This window comes from Chrysochloris asiatica, unplaced genomic scaffold (genome assembly GCF_000296735.1).
Source record: "Chrysochloris asiatica unplaced genomic scaffold, ChrAsi1.0 scaffold00073, whole genome shotgun sequence".
In the NCBI taxonomy this organism is placed as follows: domain Eukaryota; kingdom Metazoa; phylum Chordata; class Mammalia; order Afrosoricida; family Chrysochloridae; genus Chrysochloris; species Chrysochloris asiatica.
The window spans coordinates 1,836,845-1,848,156 of record NW_006408591.1 but is presented as its reverse complement, the minus strand read 5'-3'; the positions used below and the strand labels follow the sequence as shown (position 1 = coordinate 1,848,156).

At 37.3% G+C, this 11,312-nt stretch overlaps 1 protein-coding gene across 1 annotated transcript in view; it reads left to right on the top strand.

The window, feature by feature from the left end:
• The first annotated feature begins 4,112 nt into the window (after window positions 1–4,112).
• The window catches only part of RNF145 (ring finger protein 145), an 80,435-nt gene continuing 73,235 nt past the window's right edge, over window positions 4,113–11,312 (top strand). The window contains exon 1 of the mRNA XM_006864918.1: window positions 4,113–4,307. Within this exon, the coding sequence (XP_006864980.1) occupies window positions 4,124–4,307 (184 nt within the window). The 5' untranslated portion in view covers window positions 4,113–4,123. The remainder of the gene's footprint in view (window positions 4,308–11,312) is intronic.

The window sequence follows — 11,312 nt, the reverse complement described above, 5'->3', positions numbered from 1 at the left end:
ACTTTTAATATTAAAACTGTATTTTCATGAAAATGTAAAATCTGAGCCTTGTGTTTCCTAAGTAGCCCAGGTAGCATAATGGATTACTTGTGGGTGACTAATCTCAAGGTCAGCAGTTCAGTCTACCTGCTCTGCTGTTGCAGATGAGGCTTTCTGTTCCCATAAGATTTACAACCTCAGAAACCCTGTCGCTATGAGTTGGAACCGACTTGACAACATGAAGCAGCACCAGTGTTTCCTAGCCTACAAATATATGAAATACGAATGGTGAAAATTATATTTGTATATGACATTACTGTGTATGTAAGTAATAATTGCTGCTTTCCAGCCTGGGAAAGTCATTTAATGAAATCATTGTGGTCCTGTTTTTGGTTAGCATTTGTTGAACCTTTCTTTGGTTTTTTTGGAAAGCCAATATATTTTTTTAAGCTGTTTTACTGGTTAAAACATCTTTAATTTTGAATCACATTTAGTTTATAACTTGCAGAGACATCATTTGGAATATTACTGCCCCAGTTCCATTCACAGTTCAAATAGGAAATTTTAAGATTTTCATGGAAGATAAAAAAGCATATAACTTTGACAGGGCAGGGAGTAGTTTCCATATTTGCCTTTTGGGTGTGTCAGAGCTTTACATTTTCTTTGCCTTCAGCTCTCCTGCTTGAGTCTAGGATTATTTGGTATCGTTTTGTTTTTAAGAGAATTTTGAACTGTTTCTGACTTCAGTGTGTCGAAGATGCTCGTTAACTCTGACAAAAAAAGTCAAACAAGACTAGGATAATGATAAATGAGATGGGAACCAAATTTAGAGGTATAATTTCTGCCTCAGGAGACAAGCCACTTTTTTTCTTCGTGCTAGTAATCTAGTGATTTGGCAGGAGGTATGAGCAATTTCAGGTGTTCGCTGAAAAAATAAATATTTCAAAACTTTTGTTTTGTTATTGGGGTTAGTGTATGGTGCTAGAGTGTAGTGTACAGTTTGGTGGTAGTCAGAATCATATCATATACCACTTCTACTTTAGAAAGGGTCACAAGTATGAAGTTTTGGGGGGAAATGAGTTGTTTTTTTCTCTTTTTCCTTGACAGCTCTTAAGGGTAACAATGTGTTTTTTTCCGTGGGTTAAATTTGCTTGTACATGACCAGTTTAACAGTGACTTGCTAAAATATCACTCACATAGAAGATTAAATGAAACATCCGGTGACCAGTAGGTTTATTATTGGGAGCCCTGGTGGTGCTGTGGGATAAGCATGGGTTGCTAACCACAAGGTCTGTGGTTCAAACCCACCAGCTACTCTGAGGGAGAAAGATGAGGCTGCCTGCTCCAATAAATATTAGTAGTCACAGAAACCCTGTATAGACCCACTGTCAGTCAGAGTCAACGTTATGAAATTGGATTTTGGGTTTTGGATATTTCATTCTATCTAAGATCCTTCACATTCAGCATTTGAGTCTTGAGTTTTATGCAGTAGAGTTCGGCAGTCTTCTGTTATGAACAGTTTCAGGGACCCAAGATTTTCTTTTTGTCATTGTTATATTTGTGAGGGGTTGGGGGAAGTGATGATAATTAAGAAAGAATATATACCATTCTGCTAATAGTGTTTTGTAACTGAGGTATGATCTTCAGTAAGAATTTCCTAGCAATCCAGATCTTGATCTCTAATGCAGATTGGCTGATTGAGTAGTTAAAAACATTTTTTAAGACACCTTTAAGAGCTGCAGCAATGATGAAAGTGAGTATGTTAAAACTCACACACACACAGTGAAAACAAAAACAGGCTCTTCAGACCCATTACCATCAAGCTTATGGACACAGAGGGTTTCTGAGGCTATAAATCTTTACTGGAGCAGAAAGCCAATTTTTCTCCTATGGAGCGGCTGGTGGGTTTCAACTGCCGACCTTGTGGTTAGCAGTCCTGTGCTTATCCTACATTGTTCCAGGGCTCCTTAGGCTCTTCAAGTCAGGTGGAAATAAATATGGACTGCAAGTAGTTGTTAACTAAACAACAGTATCTTATTTGTGTTACTTACACAACGAGAAGTAGTGATATATGTTGGATTCTGGACACAAAACAGTAAATGAAGTATCTATAGATGTCAGTACTGTTACTATCTCAGTGCATGGTAATTTTCATTTATGGCTCGTGTTTCCTGAGAAAAATCACTCTCATGTACTTTGAAGTAAACTCCTAGGGGTTTGTAGACTTAGCAATTTGACCATCAGAGTACAAAATTATTCCCTCTATTTGTCTTTGACATATTACATTTCTCAACAATTTATTTTTTATTCCTGTCTCAGTGATAAAAATAATATATAGTCTAGAAAATTTTACAAACACAAAATGATAGGAAAAAAAAAAAAAAATCCCTCCCTCACTACCAAAATGATGTTACTATGAATATACTGCTGTGTTTCTTCCCAGAATGTTATTTTATAGTCTCATAGCCTCTGAGAACTTTAGGTTCCTGAATACTGTAATTTGCAATAAATGCTGATTGGAGATTTTTTTTCCCCCATACCTTCTCCCCCGTGGGACACAGTTATTTGTTTTTGATTATCTCACAGTATTATTTTTCTCTTATGTGGAAAAATTCTTAAAACCATCTTGTTCATCTAAAATAGTCAGAATTAGAGTATTTATAAAAACATTAATTTTTATGTTCTTTTCTAAGATATATAATAGTTGGGTCATGTTGTTAAGTGCCAGCCTCCAATTTGGTTCCGACTCACAATGACCCTGTGTAGGGTTCTCATGGAGTATCTGGTGGTATTGAACCACCAACCTTGTAGTTAGCAGTACAGTGCTTATCCTATAGCTCTATACCAGGACTCATTCCACTATTTTTCAGTTCTATTTTTCCTTTCCATTAAGTATGATAAATTATTGATAATTAAAAACTTACTAATGGTGTGTCAAGTTAAGCTGCCTTTAACTATCTGAACTGGGAAACTGTGAACATCAGAAAATAAAATGGAAATAGTGGCAGCAATTTAACCATAGCATAGCAATCTATAATTTACTTCAGAAATAAATGTTTTCATTTGCCCTGTAAATGTCTGAAATTACTGCCAAAGCAGGAAATGTGTTCAGCTTTTTCAGCAAAATTCTTTAAAAGGATGTTGTCAGAGCCAACAATTCAGAATTATCTTTGTTCTTAAAATTGTCCTTTACCCACTTTTGTTTGCCCCACCCACTTTCTTAAAATGTCATACGTTAATTTCTAGCTATGTCATATAAAGCACTATTGGATTGGATTGTCCTTTAAAAATAGTAAACTTTTCCAGGAAAGCCTGATAAAATGCCTTTCATCTCCTTCATTTTTACCTTCATTTTCCTACTTCTTTTGAACATCTAGTAAAGACTAAGGTGGCAGACTCTTAACACAGTGCCTGGCTCCTTCTATGTGTCAGCCTATCTGGGTTACAGGAATAACTTGATGAGTGCTGTTGTTCTACTTTAAATCAGATGATGGGAATTTCAGACTAAAAGTTTAATTATTTAAGCAAGCGATGTTTACCTGTATCTGCATCATGAGTTCTGTTGATTGTAAATCCACCACTTCAAATTTGGGTGCAGGTGAATAAGAAAAAGGATAGAGAGTATGATGAGATGCTCAGACGAAATGTTTTGACTATCCAATTTATATTGAACAGCTTAGGCTTTTTCACATAGCAGATACTGAAAAATCCACCCTGTTTTAAAATGAGCTATGTAAATCTCTAATGATTTTGTAGTAGTGAACTTATCAAGTTGTTTGGGCAAGTTATAAGTATTCTGGGACTTTGTTGCTAAGTGCCTAGATTTGGAGTTAATGAGCTTATCAGAAATAAGTTTTGCAGCCGGAAAATTTAATCAAAATCATGAGATTTGGCAGACTCTGAAGTGTCAATGTGAAAAACATTGTAGAAGTGAATATCTAAAGGAGTTGTTATTGTCATTGAGTTTAGAAGGAGTAGATGTGGATAATGAGTTGTAAACATTCTAATAACATAGTTATTGTTAAGTATGTAACAATCTATTAGAGTCATAAAATGATATCTAAAAGCTAGTTGTGTTGACTTGTTTTTATTTGTGTGTCTAATGAAATGTAGGTCTGCTCCAAGGGGGAAAAAAACAACAACCATGGCTGCAAAGGAGAAACTGGAGGCAGTGTTAAATGTGGCCCTCAGGGTACCGAGCATCATGCTACTGGATGTCCTGTACAGATGGGATGTCAGCTCCTTTTTCCAGCAGATCCAAAGAAGTAGCCTCAATAACAACCCTCTTTTCCAGTACAAGTATTTGGCTCTTAATATGCATTATGTAGGTAAGTGTCTAGATCACATTTTCTAACGTTACAGTGAACACTCCAGTTCATTTTACTTATTTGTATATTTTTGAATTTGAGTAAGTAGTCATTAATGAATGTTTATGAATCTTGTTTATAGTCTTTGTCTTACCACTGCATATGAATTATTAGGACTAAGGAAAAGCAGGCCATGTTGGATTTATTTTATAGAATAACATTGGAAGACAGAAAAAAACACTTTAGATTTGAATATGGTGAAATATAAATAATGAACAATACTTCTCCATGCATTTGGTTCATTCCAGTTTGTCATTATTTTGGATTTTGCTTTTTAAAATTCAGTGTTTACTGTTCCCTGAGACAAACTAAAGGAGCCCTGGTGGTACTCTGGGTTAGGCATTGGGTTACTAATTGCCAGGTTGACTACTAATTGCAGTTGCTGTGCTGGAGACATATAAGACTGTTAGTTCTTGTAAATCCTAAAAAGCAATTCTGCTCTGATGTGTACAGGATCGCTGTGACTCAAAATCATCACAGTAGCAGTGGATTTAGAAAATACTCTAAGACCCCTGGTGGTGCAATGGGTTAAGCAGCTGGACTGCTAACAAGAAAGTTGCTGGTTTGAACCTACAAGCTGGTAGTATGTTCCCATAAAAGATTATGGTCCAAGAAACCCTTTAGGACAGTTTAGAGTAGCAAACAGGAAGAAGACTAAATAAAATACACCAGTTGATTGTAAAACATTCATTTCAGTTACTGAAAGATGATGGCAAATGATAACTATGATATTTTATTTCTTAAAAACAATACTCCTGTGATTATAATTGAGATGCTTTGAGGTGAGTGGTAAATGTAATGATGAGAGGTTAAGGAAATGACTGTCAAGAAATACAGGTATGAAATAGATATAAAACTTATCTATAATAAAAGTCATACTTCTTAAATGTATTATTGTAAAAGAATTGTTGTTAGCTACTGTTGGGGCAGCCATACATTCATGACAATTAGATTGCTGTGAGCCTTTGGGTTTTCATTGTCTGATTTTGGAAAGTGGCTTGTAAGGCCTTCCTTTCTTAGTTTGTCTTATTCTAGAACTTCTGCTGAAAGCTGCTAAAGTATCCCAGCACAACACAAGCTTGCTAACAGAAAAGTAATGACTGTGCTTCAGGTATATTGACTGGTGATTGAACTCAGGTCTTCCTCATGAAAAGATAAGACTTCTACTTGAACCACCATTTTAGTTTATGAGTAATGATATGATGAGGGGGCTTCAAAAAGCTCTGGGAAAATGTCACTATATTTCAGTTCCATTTTACTACACACCTTTTGAAGTCCCCTTCTAATGACAGTGAATTTTTACTAAACACTATTGCTTGCATAAATCAAGATATGGCTTGAATAATGTTTTATAGTGATGATAGTTTGTACATACTTCTCTAGGCCTCTTATTACTAGAATTTTCCATCAGCAGGTATAGTTTATACAATTCTGAAAGGTTGTCCTGTTTTTTGAGAATTGTTTTTGTCTTGAAGAGTACTACATAAACCAGTGTAGGAAATCACGGAGTAGTAGAAAAAGCAATGTATGGGAAGCAGAACACCTGGATCCAATAAACTCCTCCTCTCTGTTCGAGCGCACTATCTGGGGAAGTCTGCAGTGAGAAGATTCCTTTATGTCGTAAAATGCTGTCACTCTCAGCTCTTTATTAAAGACTGCATGTTAGCCAATTTATGGAAAATAATTCCAGAACAATTGGGTACTTGGCTTAGATTTTTAGCTTAATCAGCAAAGTAATTCACACTGTGGTTTAAAAAAAAAAAAAAGTGCTTATCATATATTATTTTCTGAATATATTGAAATATTTACTTGAAATATTTATTATAATAACAGCTACCTCATAGCCAGAAATATTAATTTCTGGAATTGAGTGGATTCTAGCACAGTGTAAAATTCATACTCCAGTTTATAACTAGGAATTCAACAGAGCCTCTTAAAATATTACATTCCATGGTAGAGTAGAATTATAGATTTGTACCCTTATATATTGTTTTAAAATTTAATAAAAAATATGTAATGTAATTATAATAAAAAACCTAAAAGTATTTTAAAAAGCATGCAATGAAGAATACTCCCTTCCATCTCTCTTCACCATCCACTAAAGTCTTACCTCTAGCCCCAACAAGTAATTACTTTTATTGTGTATAATTTCAGAGATAATTTTATATATTTGTATTTAAGCAAATATACGCCTAGCTACACATACAAGGAGTTCTGTTGTGGCTCTGTGGGTTAATGCGCCAGAGTGCAATGCCATTTGAACTATAAGGTGGGCGGTTCAAGCTCACCAGCGACTCCCTGGAAACCCTTTACAGGGTCACTATGGGTTGGAATTGACTCGATAGTACTTAACAACAACAACAACAACACGTACATATATTCTGCTGGTGATAGTATAATAATATACATTGCCTTTAACCTTGATTTTACTGTTTAACTTTATGTATTGGGAGCTATAACTACTGTTTTTAGTTATTCATGAAAATAAAGCTCTGTACATTGTTTTTTTTTTTAAAACTGGCACTTGATGCTTTTGGATATACCAAATCATAACATTTTGATTAAATGTTCAGGCCTGATTCTGTCCCCCTTTCTGTTTTACAGCTGGATAGTATAGTTTATTTGAACTAATTATCCTATTGTACATTTAGGTAACTTCTGTCTTATACAGAGTTTTACTAAATAACTTTGTTTACCATAATTTGACACATGGAAATACAGCCCTGGGATGAATTACTATATATTTTAACTCACCATCGGTCTGGTCTATCAGTTTGTCCTACTGTGGTGGCTTGCTATGATGCTGGAAACTATGTTACTGGTATCTCAAATTCAAGTTCCAGTGGAGCTTTCAGATTAAGACTTTCTAGGAAGAAGAAGGCCTGGAAATTTACATCTAAAAATTATCCAATGAAAATTATGGATGACACTAGGCTACTGTCTGCTGTAGTGGTGGAGGATGAACTCCCTACTTTGGAAAGCATGGTGCAATAGCTGGAGGAATCCCTACGTGGTGCTCCCAACTACTAGCCCAGATGTTGGTGGTTTGAACCCACTCAGAGACACTTCAGAAGACAGGCCTGGCAGTCTGCTTCCAAAAAATCACTGCCTTAAAAAGATATGCAGCAGTTCTACTCTGCATGCACAGTGTCACTGGATCCTTACCCACTACCCAGTGCTGTCGAGTCAACTCAGTTCATACTGAACCTGGGTAGGGTTTCTGAGGCTGTAAATGTTTACAGAAGGAGAAAACCGCTTCTTTCTTCCTCAAAGTGGCTGGTGGATTTGAACTGCTGACCTTTTCTTAAGTTAACAGCCCGACACAGAGCCAGAACACAGCAATTGACTTGCCAGCAATTAATAACAACACAATATCTAGAGGTAAGAAGACCAGTCAGGATTTTGGGTAGGAGATGATGAGAGCCAGAACTCTTGTAAAATTGAGAGGAAAGGAAAAAACAGTCATTTCAATTGAAATAGTACTCATTAACATCACTAATGACATAAAATGTCAAACACAAGACTTTATTTGAAGATCTTTCCATGTTTCTGAAGATATTGACCACTCCTTCTTCTTGAAAGCATTTGTTTTCTGATTGTTATTTGGGCAGATTCATGTAGTTTGGGTGGCAGAACTACTGACTACTTTCACTGCTTTCTTGACCACCTTAATCTGGAGTTGGTTTCCGCCTCTGTGATCACATGGCACCTAGTTCATATCTCCACCAAAGAGCATCATATGCATTGTTACATGGGTCTGTGTGCTTAACTACCTTTCCAATTAGATTGTGAGCTCTTTGAAGGGAGGAAGGGGATTGTTTATGTTCTCCGTATGCTAGCATTTAAAAGTACCTGATACTGAATTAATTTGGGATTGACTGCTAGATATCACCACTTGAAGTATAGAGAATTCACCTGTATCAGTCGCTGAACTCATCATTTTTACCTCACCTCAGACCTCCTCCTCCTGTTTCCTATTGTACTTGATACTATAAACCTAACCTCTTGATTACTCAAGCTAGAAACATGAGAACCATCTTCATTTTCTTGTTCTCAGTCACTTACCTGTAAATCACCAGTAAGACCTTTTAAAATATGTGTAATATAGTTGAGTCCTGGTGTGGTGCTGCAGGAAATGCGCAGGACTGTAGGGTGGGTTTGAACTGCAAAGTCGGCGATTTAAACTCACCAGCCACTCCTTGGAAACCTTTATAGGGTCACTATGGTTGGAACCGACTCAGCAGCACTTAACAACAAGTAGTTGGCCCAGCCAACTCTATACCAAAGCTACTTCTTTAATACAGGCTCTCAGCTTCTCCCTACTAACAGTATTACCTTTAAGGAGTTCATGTAGTGTAGTGGTTTAGTCAGGCTGCTAGTCTCACGGTCAACAGTTTGAAACTGCCAGTGGTTCCCCTGGAGAAAGATGAGTCTTTCTGTTCATGTAAAGATTTCCAACCTCGGTAACCCTATACAGGATCTCTGTGAGTCACAACCAACTCCATGGCGCATAACCACTGCCACAACCATTGTTACTGCTTTAAGTGCTGTCGAGTTGGTTTTGACCCATAGAGACCTTGTATAGGGTTTTCAAAGAGCTGCTGGTGAACTTGAACTGCTGACCTTGTGGATCAAATGACTTTGCAGGCCAGCACATTAATCCACAGCACCACACCACATTTAAATAGCAAAAGTTACTATTACAGGAGGAATTCATGCATTTTGTGGAAATGTTCATTGTTTTTTAAGTATATGTTGTTGTCTTTCTCCCGCGGAGCGGCTGGTAGTTTCGAACCGCTGACCTTACGGTTCACAGCCCAATTCGTAACCACTACGCTAATGCTGTTGGTCTTGCTTTTTAACGATAAATTACTGTTGTTTGGTTAATACAATAGTCAGAGTCCTGATAAACTGTAGAAAAAGCTGAGCAGTTCAAACCCATCAGCTGTTTCTTGGAAACCCTCTGCAGGGTGACTGAGTTGGAACTCACTTTACTGTGACAACATAGTATGAATTTCAGCAGCGTATTTAGTTTGTATTTTTTATATGCACTGTAGTTCAAATGATTCTGCTCTTCAGAAACCCTATACAGGGTCACCGTGGGTCTGAACCGACTCAACAGCACTTAACAACAACAATTTGTGACTTAGTATATATATACTTAAAATTCCTTAAAAATCATCTTGTACACTATTCTCCATTATCAGTTATTTTTCTGCTTGAATGTGAAAATGTCAGTGTGGGTAACCCATAGGGTTTTTTTTGTTTTTTTGGTGTGTATATATATTTTACTTTTGATTTTTCACCTCTCCTAGGAGTCCTTGTGTGGCGCTGTGGGTTAATGCGCCAGACTGCAAAGCCGTTTGAACTACAAGGTTGGTGGTTCAAGCTCACCAGTCGTTCCTTGGAAACCCTATACAGGGTCACTGTGGGTCGGACCCGACTCAGCACCACATAACAGCAACAAATAGTCTAAAGGATTTGAGAATAGTCTGAAGGATAAGGAGCCCTGGTAGTATAGTGGATTAAGTACTGGACTGGTAACTATAAGATTGGTAGTTCAAGCTCTTAAGCCACTCTAAGACAAAAAGCTGAGGCTGTCTGCTTCTGTGAAGATTTACAGTGTTGGAAACTACTCTGTTTTATAGGGTTGCTGTGAATCCGAGTTGTCTTGATGGTGGTGGGTTAGGTCCAGAGGATAAAGGCTGAATTCCCTAGTATTGAATACAAGGCTTTCTGTTGAAGCTTTAGCCACTAGCTTGGTCAGAATAATTTCCCACTATCCTTTCCATTAACACCAAATTCTAGTCTAGATTACAAAATTTATTGATCCCTAAAAGTGTCCTTATGTGGACTTTGTATTTGCTCTTCTCTTTTCCTGGAATGTTTCCCCTTTTTTCTTGTTGTTGGTAAGTGCCATCGAGTTGGTTCCAACTCACAGCAACCCTTTATAGGGTTTCCAAGGCACGATGGTGAGTTTGAACCACCAACCTTTAATCTTACTCTGGCAAAATTTCAGTCACCCTTTGAAGTCCAGGTCAACCGTAGTCACTAATCTGTATAACCCTAGCCTTCTAATGTTCATTTATTCTAGCGTCAGTATTGTATTATCATTCCTTTTCTCCTTATTTATCTAACCTGTGCTTCACTTGATTATATCTTCCATATGACTTGTATTTTATACTTAATAATGTTTGTGGAATGACTGGATAATTGAAGCTGTTGTTGTTAGGAGCTATCAAGTTGGTAGCGACCTCATGTACAACAGAAAGAAATGCTGACCAGTCTTTTACCATTGTCTCAGATAATTGAAGGAATTCATTAAATATGGAGAATTTGACAATTTTTTGTGCAGGAGAAGGGAAAGACTATAGTATTCTGGGACAGAAAAATGCAAATGCAGCACTACCTCTGATCCTAACCACCCAGAACTAGGTCAGACATCACAAGTTAAAGTAGATAGTTTTGCAAACTGCCAAGTCGGCCCAAGAACTCAGATACCAGCAGCACTTTTGGAAGTTCCCATAATACCCTCTTCTGACCTGCTAGCTACAAATTTGGGGGCTTCCCGCTATCCTCTCAGGCTACCAGCTTTAAACTCTGGGATCTTCAGCCCCGGTCAAATCTGACCTTTGATTCCACTACTTTCCTTGTTTTCATAATTCATTAGAATGACTCACAGAACTCATGGGAAGTATTCTACTTATGATTGTTGTTGTTGTCGTCAGGTGTTGTTGAGTGGGTTCTGACTCAGCGTGACCTACGCACAACAGAACTAAGCACTTCCCAGTCCTGTACCAGTGTTACAATCCTCATTACCCTTGAGCCTACTGCTGCTGTCACTGTGCCAATTCATCTCGTCGGGGATCTTCCTCTTTTTTTGCTGACCTTCCATTCTGCTTAGTATGATGTCCTTCTCTCAGGACTGGTCCCTCCTGATAATATGTCTAAAGTATGGGTGATGAA